At 64.9% G+C, this 16,601-nt stretch overlaps 1 protein-coding gene across 9 annotated transcripts in view; it reads right to left on the reverse strand.

Annotated features, from left to right (window-relative positions):
- The window catches only part of AATK (apoptosis associated tyrosine kinase), a 38,978-nt gene that overhangs the window by 4,926 nt on the left and 17,451 nt on the right, over positions 1 to 16,601 (reverse strand). For 2 of the 9 annotated variants that reach the window (XM_082440927.1, XM_082440928.1), the window contains exons 2-11: positions 11,330 to 11,437; positions 7,947 to 8,094; positions 7,420 to 7,468; positions 5,431 to 5,510; positions 4,765 to 4,883; positions 4,522 to 4,609; positions 3,452 to 3,585; positions 2,093 to 2,177; positions 1,895 to 2,016; positions 436 to 585 (exon numbers count right to left, since the gene is read on the reverse strand). In XM_082440927.1, coding sequence (XP_082297053.1) covers positions 436 to 585; positions 1,895 to 2,016; positions 2,093 to 2,177; positions 3,452 to 3,585; positions 4,522 to 4,609; positions 4,765 to 4,883; positions 5,431 to 5,510; positions 7,420 to 7,468; positions 7,947 to 8,094; positions 11,330 to 11,437 — 1,083 coding nt within the window. Of the gene's footprint in view, positions 1 to 435; positions 586 to 1,894; positions 2,017 to 2,092; positions 2,178 to 3,451; positions 3,586 to 4,521; positions 4,610 to 4,764; positions 4,884 to 5,430; positions 5,511 to 7,419; positions 7,469 to 7,946; positions 8,095 to 9,468; positions 9,766 to 11,303; positions 11,438 to 12,685; positions 12,963 to 16,601 lie in introns of those variants that run through there. The other 7 variants (XM_082440931.1, XM_082440934.1, XM_082440929.1 and 4 more) reach the window with 6 other exon arrangements.

The raw sequence follows: 16,601 nt of genomic DNA on the forward strand, positions 1-16,601 counted from the left end.
CAGGAAGGGATGCCCTGGGGCTCAGTCCCTGCCCCGCCACGGGTGGTAGTGCCTGGCCAGGACCCCAGCCGCAGGGAGTGGGCCAGTCCGCCCTCAGCACGAGGGTTCTCACACTCAGAATCCCGAGAGCAGTTAGGGCATCTCCTAAAGTGGGCGCGGTGGTGTGGGAGACAGTAGTGGACCGGGGCACTGTTCCCTTAGCTCATCCCTGCCAGGGCTGCAGGCAAATTTGTGTTTTGGATAAAGAGGCCATTCCACTGTAGGCACAGGGTGGGGCCCAGAGGTCACTGCTGGCCGGGGGGAGCCAGGGGGAGCTGGAGACCTAGGCGGTCAGGAGGAGCCACTTATGCTCTGGGGACTCAGAGCACCCCCCCTTTGTGTTGTCCTTCCTGCTGGGGACACCCCCAGCCCTGCCTGGCATCACAGGGTCCTCACCAGCGGTCAGAGAGGGTCAGCTGCAGCTGGGGCTTGGGCAGCTTGAGCTGCTGCTCCCGGACAGCATAGGCCAGCACCTGCCGGTCGGAGTGGTGGGGATAGGGCTGCGCTCCCAGCTCAAAGAGCTCCCAGATGGTCACGCCCAGGGACCTGTGGGGGTGACAGCCATCAGAGGGCGGGCATGGCTGGCCAACGCACGGCTACAAAGGGTCTCGAAGACTTGGGTGCCAAGGGCAGCTCCCGTCATCACACCAGCAGCCAGAAGACGGCGCCTTCCTTCAGGAAATGGGCAGTATGTGCCACCTGGCTGGGTCCGAGCCCACGCCCAGGGTGCTTGGACAAATAAACACCAGACTGGCCTCCCACAAACCCAGTCAATTTGTTCATTCGTTCATTCCCTTGCCGGGCTGAAGCCCAGACACTGCCAGGTGCAGGAGCTGCCCTGGAGAAGCTCCCGGTCCTGCCAGGCACCTGCGGAGGCCAGAGGGAGGGAGGCGTGAGTCTAGGGACACCCCAGCCAGCATAGGTGGGCCAGGCAGCCAGTGCACGCGGGGCTGGGAGAAGGCAGCTGGGATCTTTCCAGTGGGCAGCAGCTTCACCCAGCTCCCGGGGACCCCAGGCTGTCCCACGAAACTGGGGGCATGAGGGACAGCAGATTTGGTGACAGAGATGTCACAGTGGCCCTGGCCAAAGCCGTCTAGGGGACCCCAGTCAGTGTGGGCAGGTGGGCAGGCAGGGGAGGGTCAGCCAGAGGGAGAGGCGAGCGGGGGAATGGAGTGTCCGTGACGGGGGTACAGTTAATGGCTCAGGGGAGACCCCTGGAGAGCTCAGGAAGGGGGACTGGGCCCTGGATCCAGGCCCTGAGGGTTTATCAGGAGCAGAGGGAGGCCAGACAGGCCTGGGAAGCTGGGAGGAAGCACGAGGGAGAAGCAGAGGCTGGTCAAGGCCAGGGACAGGGGACCACCACAGCCAAGCCTCTAGAGGCTGTAGTCCTGGGTCCAAGCACCCACTCTGTGCCCAGCCCCAAGCCTCCAGGCTGCAGTCACAGGAGACCCCCAGCCCCACTGTCCCCTCTCAATGGGAACAGGTGCTACCATGAGGCCCCACGTCTCATCAACTTGCCCGAGTGCTCTGACCCTGATGTCTTCGGGCGTCGGCCCAGTGGGCCCTGGGAGGGGCAGGGCTTCCTCCACAGGCCCTATGGGCCCTGCCGCTCTGCCAGCCCAACTGCTGTGGGCCGTGGCACCGGGCAGCGACAGGTGGGTCCAGAACCCCCACGACCTCACCTGGGGGCGTATTTGGCCACCTCCTACAGAGCGACAGGGCTACACAAACGAACACGTCCTCACACATGTGGCCTCGCTTGGCGCGGCCAGCCTGCATCCCCTCCAACACCAGGGAGCCGGCAGGCGGGTGGGACTCAGCCCCCCAGCGCCCCGCGTCCTCGCTGGACACTCACCACACGTTGCTGGCCTTGGTCTGGTCCACCACCAGCAGGTTGCAGTGCACCTCGTCCACCAGCTCAGGCGCGATCCAGCGCAGTGGCACCCACAGCTGGTCAGCCGTCACAAAGTAGTCCTCCTGTCAGCACGTGGGACAGTGTCACCCCGCGGGCAAGTGCGGCCGGCCCTGCCCTGGCCCGAGCCGGCCCACTCACCCTGTATTTGCCGTGAGACAGGCCATAGTCGCCGATCTTCACCGTCAGGTCGGCTGTGAGCAGGCAGTTCCTCAGGGCCAGGTCACTGAGGGTGGGAGGGTGGGGTCAGCCGGCAGTGCCAGGCTGGGGCATCCAGGGCACTGAGGGGACTGGGCCGCTTGTCGCCGAGGGCATCCTGGGCTCAGTTCGGTCGGTGGGTGGGTGGAAAGGGGCATCTCAGAGGCTGCCTGCCCTGCCCCTCGCCCAGCACTGGACACTAAGTGGATGGGGCCACACACGTTAGAAGGCAGACAAGGAAAACGAGGCCCAGGGCCAGCTAGAAGGTGCCCAAGGGCCCTCCTTGGACGAGGCCTGCCTCACCGGAACCCCATCCCCTGACCCCAGTCCACTCCCCTGCTTCTCCTGGGACACCAGTCTGCTGACCTGTCCCTCGGGGACGAGCCAGCCCAGAGACACCGCAGTCTCCTCCCGCCCACCACACTGCCACCCTCAGCTCCCTGAAGGCAGGCATCAGTGGGGAAACTGAGTGCCCCAGGGTCCTGCCCCTGCCCTGTGCACACAGGGGCCCTGGCAGGGTGGGGGTGTGGAGTGCCCACCCAGCAGTGCCGCTCACCCCCGCCTTTGCCTCCCACCCACGGCCGGCCCTGGCTGCCGGCTCCTCCCCTGCCTGCCTCGTGGCCCCATGGGTGTCTGGGGCCCAGGGCACTGGGGCAAACGCGGGGTCAGCACACATCGGCCAAAATGCTGCTGTGCTGGGGGCCACAGATGGGCGCTTGGGGCTGGGTGGGCTCGGCGGGCAGGTCGGGAGGCTGGCAGCTGCCCTCTTCAACAAAATCACTGATGCTGGAGTTGCACGTGTCATCACTCAGCACCAGGATATTGTTGGGGAGGACGGCCCGTGTGCTGTCCAGGGCTGGTGGGGCCACGTCCATCGCCACTTCTTCTGGCACGTCCCCCTACGCTGGGCCCTGGCCCGTCTTTCCGACTTCAGGGGCCAGGGCGGGAAGCAGGACAGAGCCACCCCTCCCTATGGGCCTGAGAGAGACAGAGGAGAGTAGGGGCCGCCATAGGGCCACCAGGCAGCGCTGACCACTCTGGGGACAGAGGATGGGCCTCAGGCCCTACCGCATGCCCAGCCAGGCCAGCTGGACAGTGGACGTCGCCTCGCTTAACCCTCCTGCAGAAGCAGGTGTTCAACTCCCATCTGCCTGGTGCTTCTTATTTGACAAAATCCCTTTGTACAGTGGTCCCTAGAGGCTGAACAAAGACTAACCCGGTTAATTGAGGATCCGCCTCACGCGGCCCCCGGAGCAAGTGTGGAGGCCCTGCAGGGAGCTCGTGGGCCGCCCGCGCCCTCACCTGTGCACATAGTTGTTGCGATGCAGGTGCAGGACGCCACAGGCCACCTCACAGGCCATGCGCTGCAGGGTCAGAGGGTCGGGCGCCATGGACTCTGCCACCCGACAGCTCCGCAGGTAGCCCTTGAGGTCCCCCTGCGGAGAAGAGCAGCACCGTCACCTGCTGGTGGGGAGTGGGTGCCCGTGCGAGCCCACCGCCAGGCCCCTCCCTCCTCAGCAGGGCCCGTTGGGGGACCAGGCATCCTGCTGACGGCGCAGGGCTGCCGCTGCCCAGAGGAGCCCGTGTCCGCCCCCCAGGGGCCAGCTCTCAGTAGGATGACCCCGCAGGCAGCGGACACTTTCCCCACACTGACAGCCCCAGCCCCAGGCAGCCTTGCGGGCCAGCAGGGTCACATCCCGCATACAGACCACTGGGGCCCAGATGCTCGCCACCTCTCAGCTGGTGGGCAGCAGACAGGCCACAGGAGCCGTGATGCTGAGCCTGGGTGGAACCCAGAGCCGGTGGCCAGAGCGTCCTCTGGCAACTCCTTGACCTGCTGATGACCTGCTGACGCCGCTCAGCTCCGGGCAGGGCCCAGGCATCCTGGGGAAGCCCTGGGAGGCTACGCCAGGAGTCCAGAAACTAGATGGTCCAGGGGGGCCCACGTCTGTGGAGGCCGCCTCCCTGTCGGCAAGCGGCTCAGATGTGTGTGTGTGTGGCGGGGGACCCAAGACCAAAGTACGAGCGAGGCCGTGGACCAGACGCAAGGGCCGTGAGCCTCCCGAGCCGGCCGGGGTGCCTCTCAGGAAAACCGCCATGACTCGGAGCAGCACAGGCAGATGGGGAAGCCCCCCCTCCCCCAGGGTACAGTGGAATCCCAACCCGGACAGCCGCCGTCTCTGAGGGGGGACCACCTTCCTCCCCCGGGCCGCCTCTGGGAGGTAGTGGTGCAGAGCCACCTGGACCCCACTTTGGGGGGGATGTGAGGCCCAGAGGGTGGGGGTGAGGGGTCCCCGGCTCAGCAGGAAGGCCAGGCCCACCTTCCAGAAGCGCAGGGCAGGGGCTGGAGGACCAGGGAGCGGGCGACTCACCATCGGGCAGAACTCCATCACCAACAGGTAGGGCGTCACCTCGGCGCACTGGGCCAGGCACTGGAGCAGGTTGCTGTGCTGCAGGGCCCTGCGGGAGCCAAGAGGCTGCCCCCCTGACTCGCACTCAGGGCAGGGCAGGAGCGGGGCAGCACAGAGCTTGCCTTTGTCTACAGGGCCCGCGTCCCCACCTCCCGGCCAGTGGCCCACCCCCTCCGGCTGAGCCTGTCCCCAGATGCCACCCACCTGTAGGGCTGCGCCTCCTCCAGGAACTGCATCTGCTCCTGCACGCTGGCGCTCGCCTTCAGCTCCTTCACCACCACCTGGGTGCTGCTGATGCCCGAGTTCACCTCCCCGAGGAATACCTGCGGGGCAGGCGTCAGCAGGTGGGCGGACTCCACCGTCCCCAAGCTCCGCCCCCAACCTTGCTCTTCCAGCCAAAGCAGTCTGTTTCTGTGCCTCAGTGTACTCATCTGCAAAATGGGTTCTGGACCGCTCCTGGGAGAGCGCGCCCTCCTGGCTGTAATACTCCGTCTTTTGTGTCTGCCTCCCCTAAGGTCCCCAGCTGTTCTCAGAGCTCTGGGGGTCTGCAGTGAGGAAGATGGACTCAACTCACTGTCCCACCCAGGCTGGTGGTCAGGGAGAAGCCAGGACCAAGATGCTGCTCCCCATCCCTGCCCAATCAGAGGCACCTGCCAGCATGATACCACGATCTGCAGAGAAGAGGCTGCCGGACCCTGAGGTCCCCAGGGAGGGGCCCAGTAGAGTGCGCCTTGAGAGGGGACCCCAGGGCTGGGGAGGTTTCTAGGAGAAGCAGGTCTCCAACCCACCCTCTCCACCTGCCAGGCAAAAGAGCGGACCACGCTACCAGTCCCTCCCCCATCCCCACCGACCCCCGGGACGGCAACTCACCTTCCCAAACCAGCCGTGGCCAATCTCCTCCAGGTACAGGAGGCTGTGCCGGCCCAGATCTGTGGACTTGAGCAGCTGCACTGTAACAGGGCAGGGGGCTCAGAGATGCCAGCTCAGCCTCCATCATCGCCCCCATCTTCTCTCGCCTGGCCCCCAGAGGGTCTGCCTGCATGGCCTGTTCCGGGGAGCCACCCAGAGCCCCCTGCTCCCTCCTGATGGGAGCTGCCATCAGGAGCAGGGCACCTGCTGCCCAGGGGAGCTGTGGACCTGCAAGCCGCATCCATGCATCCTTCTGAGTGGGTCTGGGAAGGCTGTGCCCCAAGCTACAGGGACAAGCCAGGCTGGAAACAGCAGGGCCTGGAGCCGAGACCAGCGCACAGGCAATGCTGGGCAGGCAATGTGGCTGGGGCGGAGGCCATGGGGAGGAGGGCAGTGGAGTGGCCCGTCCCCTCACCCCTGCCGCAGGATGGCATTCCAGCGCCAGGCACGCCAAAGGCTCCTTTGTTGGGGGCTGCTTGGCACAGCCCTGTACGGAACACACTGGGCCCATTCTCCTGCAGGCTGGGCTGGGTGAGGTCAGCAGGCAGGAAGGGTCAGTGAGGGCCCCAGAGGAAGGGCCAGAGCTGCTGAGCCCACCCACACCCCGCCTGTGCCCCAAGGGATTCCCCGAATTCTGCTCCCACGCCAACTGCCCAGAGGGCCCAGGGGACAGGCTGAGCCTGGCAGCCAGTAGACTCCAAGGTGAGGGGCTGCTCCCAGGGACTGGAGACCCTAGGGAATGTTGACCTTGATGCTGAGCAGAATTGGGGGTAAGGGGTCCCACTGGGGCCCTGAGTCCCGGGGCTCCTCCCCCTGAGGTCCAGCCTGCTGCCCCCCACCTCCAGCCTGGGGTCTCCCCAAGCAGGCTCAGCAGTCTGGACAGTGGGGCAGTGATGGAGGTGAGCATGCTGACTGCCAGCCAACAGGAAAGTTCTCCTGGCAGCTGCAGGAGGCATGGCAGGCCGGGTCCAGGGGTTCTGGGGTCCGCACCCAAGGGGCAGCACCTACAGAGCCAGGCTGGGGAGCCTGAAGGCTGGGCCATCTTCCCCCACAGTTTAGAGGGGTAGTACTTGCTGCCCAGGTTTTTAATCCTTGACCTCCAGGTGGTCTGCCCTCCCAGCATCACCCAAATCCCTCCCCCTCCCCAGAAGCAGGGTACCCTATAAAGAACAGAACAGAGCTAAAAAATGGAAAAAAGCATGCAATCACTGCCCCCTCCTGGGTCCCTGTCCCCCTCATCCCCAGGGACAGTCCCTTAAGCGGTGGAAGACACTGGGTCTCAAAGATTCCTTGGGGTCCCAAGCACACACACTGCCAGGGGCAGGTGACAGGCCCAGGCCAGGGGTACAGTGTCCCCTGGGGGGGTCCCTTGCTCCGCAACGGCTCCTAGCGTCCAGCACCGTCAGCACAGGCTCAGAGGCTCCCATGGTCACCCAGGAAGGTTGGGGGGGCCTCCTATAGCAGAGACCCCACCTTCAAGATTTTATGGGGTGTTCCTTCGGGCCACTCGACAGAGGAGCCCCGGCACCTGAAATTCCTGCCTAACTGGTGAGGTCTCCTCCAGGAGACACCTGCAGGGGGGTGGGGAGTGACAGTCATGGGGCCGGGGGGCTGGGCCCAGCCCAGTGCCTTGGAGGCCCCCAGCCCATGACAAGGTCTGGGCTTCGGGATGGGCATTATCGTGGTCAGGACCAGCAGGGTCCGGAACACAAGCAGGTGGGCCAGGCCTACTCATCACAGGCCCTGGTGCCAACAGAGCCCCCCCCTGGGCCTGACACCCTACTCAGGGCGCCTGGAGGAGCTGGGGGTGGGCACAGGCCTGACCTAGGAGCTGCCAGGGAGGGGGCCTGGGGCCAGGGACTCCCCCCACCAGCCTCCAGACACAACTGGGGGGTTCTTGCAGTACTGAATCAGGCAGATGTGGGTTCAAAGCCCAGCTTGGCCACTGACCTTTAACCTCTGGAGTGTGGGCCCTGCATCTGCCATGTGGGTTGCCAGCCTGGTGGGGGGACCACGGGATGGGGCAAGTGGGAGACATGGCAAGGAAGCCACAGGAAGAGGCCCCGCCTGCACCTGTACCTGCAACCTGCATGCACTGGGGGGACCCAGGCCCCTCCTTCCCCCACCCCAGGGTCCTGAGCAAAAGGCTCCACCCACAGAAGGAGCCCCAAAGAGCCCCTCCCCCCCAGTGGGTGGGCTCTGCTCCTGGGCACCACAGAGCCCATGTACGGGGTCCAGCATCCCAGGGGCCGCAGAGAAGCCCCTCCTCCCAGCACATAGGTGCCCACCCCAGGACCAGAGGGAGCAACCCCCGCCCCCTTTGCACAGTAGCCCCAGCTGGCCCAAGCCTGCTCATAGCGCCCCAGGTCCCAGCAAAAGGGGGCACACACCAGCCCCTTGCCCCCCCTCCCCGGGAGCACTGACCCCCGAGCCACACCCTACACCCACCACCTGGGCCCACCTGGGGGCTCACTCACCTGAACGCCCGGGCTGCTTGGCCATAGGCAGGGAGACCTCGGTGAGTGGCAGGACGTACACGTCGGGCCCGTTCTGAGCTGCTGCTGCCGGGGAGCCCTGTGCCGAGAAGTCAGCCGCGTACTCTTCCCCCTCAGCATTCTCAAACTCCTGGGCCAAACGGGTGACACACGCGGTGAGCTCCAGGGCTCCCCAGAAGGGGGAGGGACAGGGGACAGGGGGCAGGGCAGGGAGAGAACAAGGGGTACAGGCCAGCTCTGAAAGGCCCCTTTCTTCCCGGGGCCCCGCTCCCACCAGCAGCCCTGCCAGCTGCCCCCTCCACCCACCTCCTCGCTCCTCAGGGCAGAGAACAGACCCCACTCCTAGACTGCCCCCTCCGCAGGGGCACCAGCTGCCCCAGGAGGGCGGGGTTTGGTTTATGTTGGTTGGGGAGTGGGGATTCACCTCCCACGGGCAGAGCCTCAAGGGTGGGGGCCGTGAGCCCCAGGGCAGCCACGCCTCACCCAGCCTCAGCCCACCCACATCCACGTCTACCAGGCTCAGGCCAGGGTGGGCAGCACCGGGCCCACACTGGCGGGGGGCGGGGTAGGGCTGGAGGCCAGCTGCCCCTGCCCATCCAGAGTCAGCCCTCCACTCCTCTCAGCCACCCCACCTCCCAGTAGCCTTCGCCCTGGGCGGGGGTACCCCATGGTCAGTTGCTTCAGGGTCGTGGCTGGGGAATCCAGGACAGGGGCTCCATCATCCCACCCACCCTGACCCAGTGGACAGGCAACTAAGTGCCCCTGCTCCTCCCGGACAAGGAGCATTCCTGAGAGCCCACCCCCCAGCTTCAACCCCAGGCAGGTGGTAGCTGGCAGCACCACCTACCGCGGCCATCTGCCTGCAGGGCCCCTGGACCTCGACCCAGGAGGGTGGGCATCCGTCCGCTCCCTGGGCTCCTTAAGAGCCTGGCCCTGGGCACCGGGCTGGGCCCCACCTGGCCCAGCTATTTTGAACTTCAGCTGCCCCTTCGTCTGTCTGAGGAAGCCACCTCACATTCCTGAGCCACGGCCAAGTCTCTCAGGAGCCCTGGGCCACAAGCAGAACCACAGTACTAGCGCCGTGGGCCTGCCTGACCAGGACAGACCGCTGCCAGGTGGGGAAACAGAGGCCGAGGGTCGAGGGACTTGCAAGCAGCTGCAGCGGGGCCGCCCCTGTGGCCAGGCGGCTGGACTGGGAGCCACGAGGCCTAGGTTCCCTGCCCGGCGCTGTGACCCGAGGCCCCTCCTTTCTCCAGGCCTCGATGTCCTCGGCTGCAACAGGGAGGCTGAGAGCCCTCTGGGGTGTCCCTGCAGGCCGGTCCCAGCCTGTACCCAGAGATGACAGAGCCACTGGGGACAAGGCCTGCAGGGACTCACCCTCTCCAGGGCCCGGGAGACTACCCTTGGGCCCCCTCACCCTGTAATCCCAGCTGCGGCTCTGCAGAGGCACAGACGCCCACCCTCCCACCCACCTCGGGGTCTGGCCCTGGCCCCAGCCTGTTACCTGACGGTGCCACCTGGAGGCCCACCGGATGGAGCCAGCAGAGCGGGTGATCAGATAGGACAGTGTGAGCATCGCTGCCCAGCCCCTTCTCCCAGCACAGCTCCAGGTGGGAGAGCCCAGCACTGGCCCCCCAGAGCCCAGGCGGGAGCCCGCTATGCAGGCAGGCCCTCCCACTGAGGCGCACTGGTGGTGGAATGTTCCGGGCACCATGTTCCCAGGAGGTGAGGAGGGCACGGGTAGGAGGGGGCCGAACTGGCCCTTGTTTGGGGCCTTGTTCTCACAGCATCCTGAGAAGGGGCTGACATACAATAGCCTCAAGGCCCAGCCCAGGCCCCCCCTTCCCCCTCCCCCTCCCTTCCCCTCCCCTTCCCCCTTCCCATCCCCCTTCCCTTCCCTTCCCCCCTTCCCATCCCCCTTCCCTTCCCCCCTCCCCTTCCCCCTTCCCTTCCCCCCTTCCCATCCCCTTTCCCTTCCCTTCCCCCTCCCGCTTGCTTCTCTGGCCCCAGGATCCTCCAGGAAAATGCCAGCATTGCCTGGCCCAGCCCACTGTGTGCCTGCAGGCCAGGGAGACAGGGCTAGGCATGAGGATACCCAGGCAGGGGCTTGGATGCGGACCCGAGGCTCCCAGGGCCATGGCCCTGCTGCCCAGGCCTTGAGCTCCACCAGCTCCCCCCTCAGAGGGCTCTGGATGGCCCTGCCGTGAAATGTGGCAAAGACACCTTTGTAAAAGGCAAGTGCCGGGCAGATGCCAGCTCCCCCGGCCCCCTCTGTGATGAGACATACCAGGGGGAGGGGGAGGGCACTGTTTCTCTAAAATGGGGGTGACCCCGGCTGCAATGTGGGTCACTTAGTATGGAGACGACTGGGGTGTCGGGGTGCTGTGCTGGGCCACAGGACAGCCCCTCCCCTCCTGACCTCGCCAGGCCTGGGAATCTGACCTCCAGCCAAGGGCGGGGCAGCCAAGTGGGCGGGAGAATGACCACAGGCGGTGCTATGTGCTAAGTCGGCAGAACTCAGCCCACAGGGCGAGGGGGCGGGGGGGGTGGCTCTGGTTGGGCCCCTCAGTTCCCAGCTTTTTCTCCTGGTCCTCCATGCTCAGAGCTGCAGCTAAAGGTAGGCAGCAGCCATGGGCGCTTCTAGGATTGGGGAACAGCGCCCCAGGGGATGCCCCTCGGCCACCATCCTTAGGAGGGGCACCTCAGCCCTGGAATCCAGCCCAGGATGACCCCGGGAGATTAGCCCTGCCAGGGCGGCTAGAGAGAAGGCGGGCCCAGCGTCTAGCTGATGCTCCGTGAACAGTAATGATTACTCCTGCTGTCCTACCGCGCTGATTCCTATGTGGCACACAATCCTTTCCTCGTGGGGCAGAAGACACCCAAAGTAAGGTGACCCCAGCCAGAGACGTGCTTTTGATGCCGGGAAGCGTGTCTGGGCAGCTTTGGTTTCCCTTTGCTGATTCGAACAAGCAAGGATTCAAGGACCCCCTGGGCATAGAGACCCCTCACACAGCGGCTCAGGAGCCCCCATGGCCCCCTTGAGGCCCATCCTCACCGTCCCGGGGTGCACCGCACACAGAGGCCTGACCCTGAGCTGGGACATGACAGCGTGAGGCCATGCCCCCCACAGGGGGACCCAAAATGGGGGAGGCAGTGGGAGGGGTCCCTCACAGCCCCTAGGCCTCTCCCATCAGCCGCCCCCAGAGGAGGGACTGTGGGGTCCCGGCCTCTATGGTCCCCAGAGGGCCCTAGGAGGGAAGGAAGCCCAGTGCCGAGTGGACACCAGAGGGCCAGCCCTCAGGATCTCGTCCACAGCCTCCCCCGACCCCCAGCCCTCACCTTGAACCCGATGCCACCCTTCTTACAGCACAGGCAGGCCAGCATGAGGGCGATGACGGTGAAGAGCCCGGAGAAGGACACGGCCACCACAGACAGGGAGGACGACCAGGAGAGCTCGCTGAGCGGGGCGCCGTCTGCCGAGGGAGAGAGCAGTTACATGGCAGCTCTGCGATCCGGCCCCCATCTGCACCCAGTCCCCCAGGCACACTCCGGGGCCAGCCGGATCCCCATGCCGGGCTCCGAGGCCCCCCGATTCATTGCGGTCTGAGCCTCAGCACCCTTACCCTTGCTCCAAGACCCCACACTTGGAGGCACAGCCGCCGGGCCCAGGGCAGGTGGACACACGGGGTGGCCACGGTGGCCCAAGCCTGCAGTCCATGGCCGGCGCCTGGGTGCCACACTGGCCTTGCCAAGGGACAAGGGTCTGGCAGAGCTGGCGAGGCCTGCTCAGCTCCCACTTCTGGGGGTTCGTGGACATCCCTCATGAGCTCAGGGTCTTGGGGCTATGGGGACCCTCTCCCACGTCTCTCTCAGACTGGCCAGCCCACTCACCCCTCTGGAGCGGGCCCCGGGGGCTGTCATCGTTGCCATAGCTATGGGATGGCACTGGTAAAGGCTGTGAGACCCGGGATGGGGGGTGCTGGGAGGCGGACCAGGGCCCCACTAAGTGGGAGAGATTGAGGACCTGGCTGCTGGCCACTGGCCACATGCCAGGCTCCAGGCAGCTGGGGGTCAGGGCCGGGACCCGTCCAACCTCTGAGGACAGGGATGTCACCGTCCCCAAGGTCAGGCAGCAGAGTTCCTCCATGCAGCCTGGTGTTTCCAAGTCACCCTCTTACTGAAGGCCCACCAAGGGACCCCCGGTGCTGTTTCTGTCCTGAGGACAGCGGGGTGCCCCCTTCTGCAGCACCTGGTCCATGTGAGCCCCTCATGGCTCACCCTCACCAGATAGGGAACCTGTGGTGCCCAGGACAGCACAACGTGGCCCTCCAACACACAAGCACGGCCCCCAAATCAGGGCTCCAAGCTGCCCCCACTCCCCTGCTGAGCCAGGGCTTTGGGGAAGCTCGGCCCATCTGGTGCCCGCAGGACAGTGTGGTGGAGCCAGCCGGGGTCCCCTAAACGCTGGGCTGGCAGTTCCACCCCTGGCCTGCCCTCCTGTCCCACAATACCGGCTCCAGTGCACGCCCCTTTCCCAAGGACTTTCTGCCCGTCCTCCCTTCGGCCCCTGGAGGTTTCCTGCCTGTCCCCAGCTCCTCTGCCCACTGAGCATCCCAGCACCCCAGCTCCCAACGGCTGATTCCTCAGGACCCCATCATCCCACCCAGCACACCTGCCATCACTGGTCCCTCAGGTCAGAGCAGGTCTCAGCAGTGCCTCACCGGGTCCTAACTGGCACTGAGGTGGCTGCCATGCCTGTCTCCACTGGACAGGAGGAAATGCAGGCTCAGCGAGGGTGAGGAGCCTGCCCAACGTGGCACAGCTGACCTCTGACTGATGTGCTTCTGCTCCCGGGCATTCTGCGCCCACATGGGAAGCCAGAGCTGCTGGCTAATGGGGTATCTAGGAAGACTTCCTGGAGGCAGTGTGAGCCCAAGAGGCTGGAACAATGGCAAGTGCGGCCTGGACTCCTACTCAAGTCTCCGAGCTCATTCCAGATACCTACACACAGGGAAGAGAGGCAAGGCTGACGGCCCAGGAGGGCAGGGTCACCATGGCAGGGGAAACCAGCTCAGCCTGCCCTTGGAAGAGACCTTGGAACTCTGGCTGTATCCCCCAGTCCCGTGGGGTTGCGAGCAGATACTTTCACAGGGGCCTCCACAGGCCAGGTTTTGGGTGTGTGTGTGGCGGATGGGGGGGCACCCACTGGGTAAGCATCACACCCCCAATGGGCTCTCCCACCCAAATAGCATGTACTTGCAGGGTGCTGAGCAGCCCTGGCTGCCGCACCCCCAGGAAGCCATGAAAGCCCCCAAGGATGTGCTGTTGCCATGGCAACTCATGGGCATTCAGCAGGCTCCCCTCCCACCACCTCTGCCTGCATGCGCATTCCTGCATCTCCCTCTCCTGGATGGTCCCAGAGCCTGGAAGAAGGCAGCAGGCACCAGGCCCATCACCCACCTGCCCCTCTGGGCTGCACAGGCTGCTGTCGGGCAGGACAACCTCAGGTGGCCCAGCCTCAGCCTCCGCCCTCAGCCTCCTTGATGCTAGTCCTGGGGTGCGGCCCTCCTGTGGGTCCCCTCCCAACCCCCTGGCAGGCCCTGGTCACAGAACTGGGCTGAGGGTGGGTGGTCATTCAGCATGATGTGCTTGACTCAGCAGCAGAGGAAGGTGGCGGGCGGGGCCCTGAGTGGGCCTCCCCCACCATCCAATGCCCACGTCCCTGAAGGTGGATCTGCGGGGATGGGGAGAAGACCAAACAGATGGGCAGAGCCAGAAGTGGCTCTGAGAGGCTGTGGACTTGAATTTTCTAATCTACAAAACATGTCAGTTTCTGGAGCCCCACCAATGCTGGAACAGTTGAAACCTGCCCCGCTCCCCGAGACTACAGCAGGTGACAGAAGTGTCACCCTCAGAACCACTCTGCAGATAAGGACACTGAGGTCTGTGTCAGAAGCTAGGAGACTGCTCTCGGTCCCCAGGGAGCCCATGCCCTGCCCTCCGCGGTCAGAGGATGATCCTGGTGGGAGAAGGAGGGTTCCAACAGTCCCTTGGTGTCAGATGGACCTGTCCCTTCCAGTGTCACCCCCAGATCCCAAGGCCGCACAGGGGCCGCTCACCCCCTGCCCACACATAGGCATCACTCACTCAAGTCCTGCACCCTGGCCACCCCCAGGAGGGAGCCACCAACGCCCTCAGCATCTCCAGCTCTGGCTCCCGGAGCCCTTCTCTGTGCCCGCAGGCCGGCGCCTACAGCCTGGGCCCTGCTGGCCGTGAACTCCTGAAACAGACCAGTGTCTGGCAGAGACACCTGTTGTATCAACACAGAATGAACGAACACACACACGGGGGCACACACACTATGCGTGCCCAAACACATACCCTCTCTTCCAGTCCCCCCGACAAGCCTGCTCATGAGGTATCATCATGCTCACTTTAGAGGTAAGAAAATTGAGGCTCGAGGAAGTTATGGATGCACCCAAACACTGACAGGCTGGTGCCTGGGGGCCTGAGTAGACCCACTCCTGACTCCTGGCTCCCGGCTCCCTGCTCCTCCACCACCCACCAAAGATGCCTACGGGGAAGGTCCCGCTTGTGCCCTTGGGATTGGCGCCCACTAACAGTCTGGGAGGCCCATATGGGGTCCCATTCACGCCCCACCTCTTCCCAGAGGGCAAGAGGGGTCAGCACCTCGTTTCATTCTTGTGACAACCTCAGTGAGAGGTGTGACAGCCCAAGGATGCTCTCTGTGTCAAGGGCTAGAGGAACACCCAAGGCCTGGAAACCCCAATAAGCCTGTGTTGACTGACGGAGGAAAGAGAACAGCGCCAGGACCACAAAGGGCGCAGAGGGCCCATCAGGTTTGACGCTGGGGCAGTGGGGCCACGAGGAGGGGGCAGAGCAGCCTCAGGTGGGGATTTGGTTCCGCAAAGCAAATAAGCAACATACTGGAGCCAGTGCAGGACGGGGAGCAAGAAGAGCAGGAGGTGCCCGCAGCGGGTGGCGGTGTCCGCACGACCCCATGGCATGAACACCTGGCACACCTATAGCGCACAGACAGGCACTGACCTGTGTGTCTGTGCTCGGGCACCTGCACACATGTCCTTCCATGCTCTGTCCACTGAGGGGGCCTGGCAGCGGTGACCCCGAAACCATCCCCCCAGTGCCAGGCCACTCACACACCAGAACGACACCACGAGTGCCCAGGAAGACAAAAGTTGCAAATGGCTTTGTTGTTTGTTTCAGAAATGAAAAACCCATTCAAACAAACCTCAGGCCATTCAACTCTGCAGCAGAAAGCACCCAGCCACAGCTTTGCTCCCAAACTCCAAGCCCTTCACCTTGCTGTGGCCACTCATCCTAGCGTGACTGTCAGCCCCATGCGAGCCCAGCACGGGGAGCATGGGAAGACCCACTTCCAACCGGACCCCAAGCCCAGACGCCTGCCACTCCACCCTTGGCCTGGGGGACAACTATACGGCCCGCGGGAGGGCAGGCCAGCTGGGTCCTGGCTCTCGCAGAGCCCACTTGAGTTGTGACCACAGCGACACAGGGGCAGCTTGGCAGTGACACATAGGTCGGTGGGGGGGGGGGGTCCTCACCGCCCACCAGGTGGCACTCTCTGGCCGTTTTATGTCCAAGGGTTCAGCGGGGAGAGCCTTCCTGAAGACACTGGGCAGGTGAGAAAGGATCAGAACACCAGCCCCTGGACATGGCCATGAAGCCCAGCACACACATCACCATGCCAGCCCCCTTCTGTAACCATGAGGGGCTCCAGGACTGAAGCCAAGGTCTGGGGGCTGCAGGGCTGGGTACCAGGCACCAGGCCCCTGGATGTGGGGAACAAACGCCCTGCTTGTGGGGCTGGTAGCTGGCTCAGAGGGGTGCATGCCACCCAGGGGTCCAAGCTTGGGGCTACTGCACTTGGGACCCACCAGCATCCTGGCACATGGCCTCAGCTAACACCCTGTGACAGGAGGGTCCCCTGAGGCACTGCCCTGCTGGCTGGCCGTGCCTGGCCTGGGCCCCACTCGGGGGACCCTAGGCCTCCACGGGTGTTTCTGTCCACCCAATGCCTCCGGGACCCATTTCTGCAGCACTGTCACCAGAGGTTCCATCCCTGCCCCCAGACCCTGCCCCCAAAGCAGAAGGGAAGGCCAGACCCTCATGGCACCCACAGCTACTGCCCAGCCCCACAGAGCACAGTGGCCGCGCATGGACGGGCACCGCCTCGGAGGGCCCTGGCGGGGGCAGCAGCTCCCAGGTCAGCTCATAGTCAAGGGCTGCAGGCTGGGCTGCCCAGTGCAGCTCCAGGAAGGGAGGGTGCCGGGGCCAGAGGTGAGGGGAGCTGCTAAGCAGAGGAAGACCACCCCCCTGCCAAGAAGCCTCCCTTGTACCTGGCCCTGTGGTCCTCCCCACAGGAGATGGGCACCTGGCGTGCCTGTATACAATCAGTGGGCAAGTGCTGGCACCGGTCTCTGTGACCATGTGCCCCCCATCAGTGGGCTCCTGGTCGTGGTGGGAAGAAGCTACCTGCTCACCCTCCCCAGGCTGGGCTGGGGCAGCTCCAGGCCAGGCTGGGAGGGGGCTCAGGGCCTCGCTCCACCACTCACCAGCTGTGGGACCCTGAGCCTCAGC

This window comes from Balaenoptera physalus (genome assembly GCF_965194825.1).
Source record: "Balaenoptera physalus genome assembly, chromosome: 20".
Lineage (NCBI taxonomy): Eukaryota > Metazoa > Chordata > Mammalia > Artiodactyla > Balaenopteridae > Balaenoptera > Balaenoptera physalus.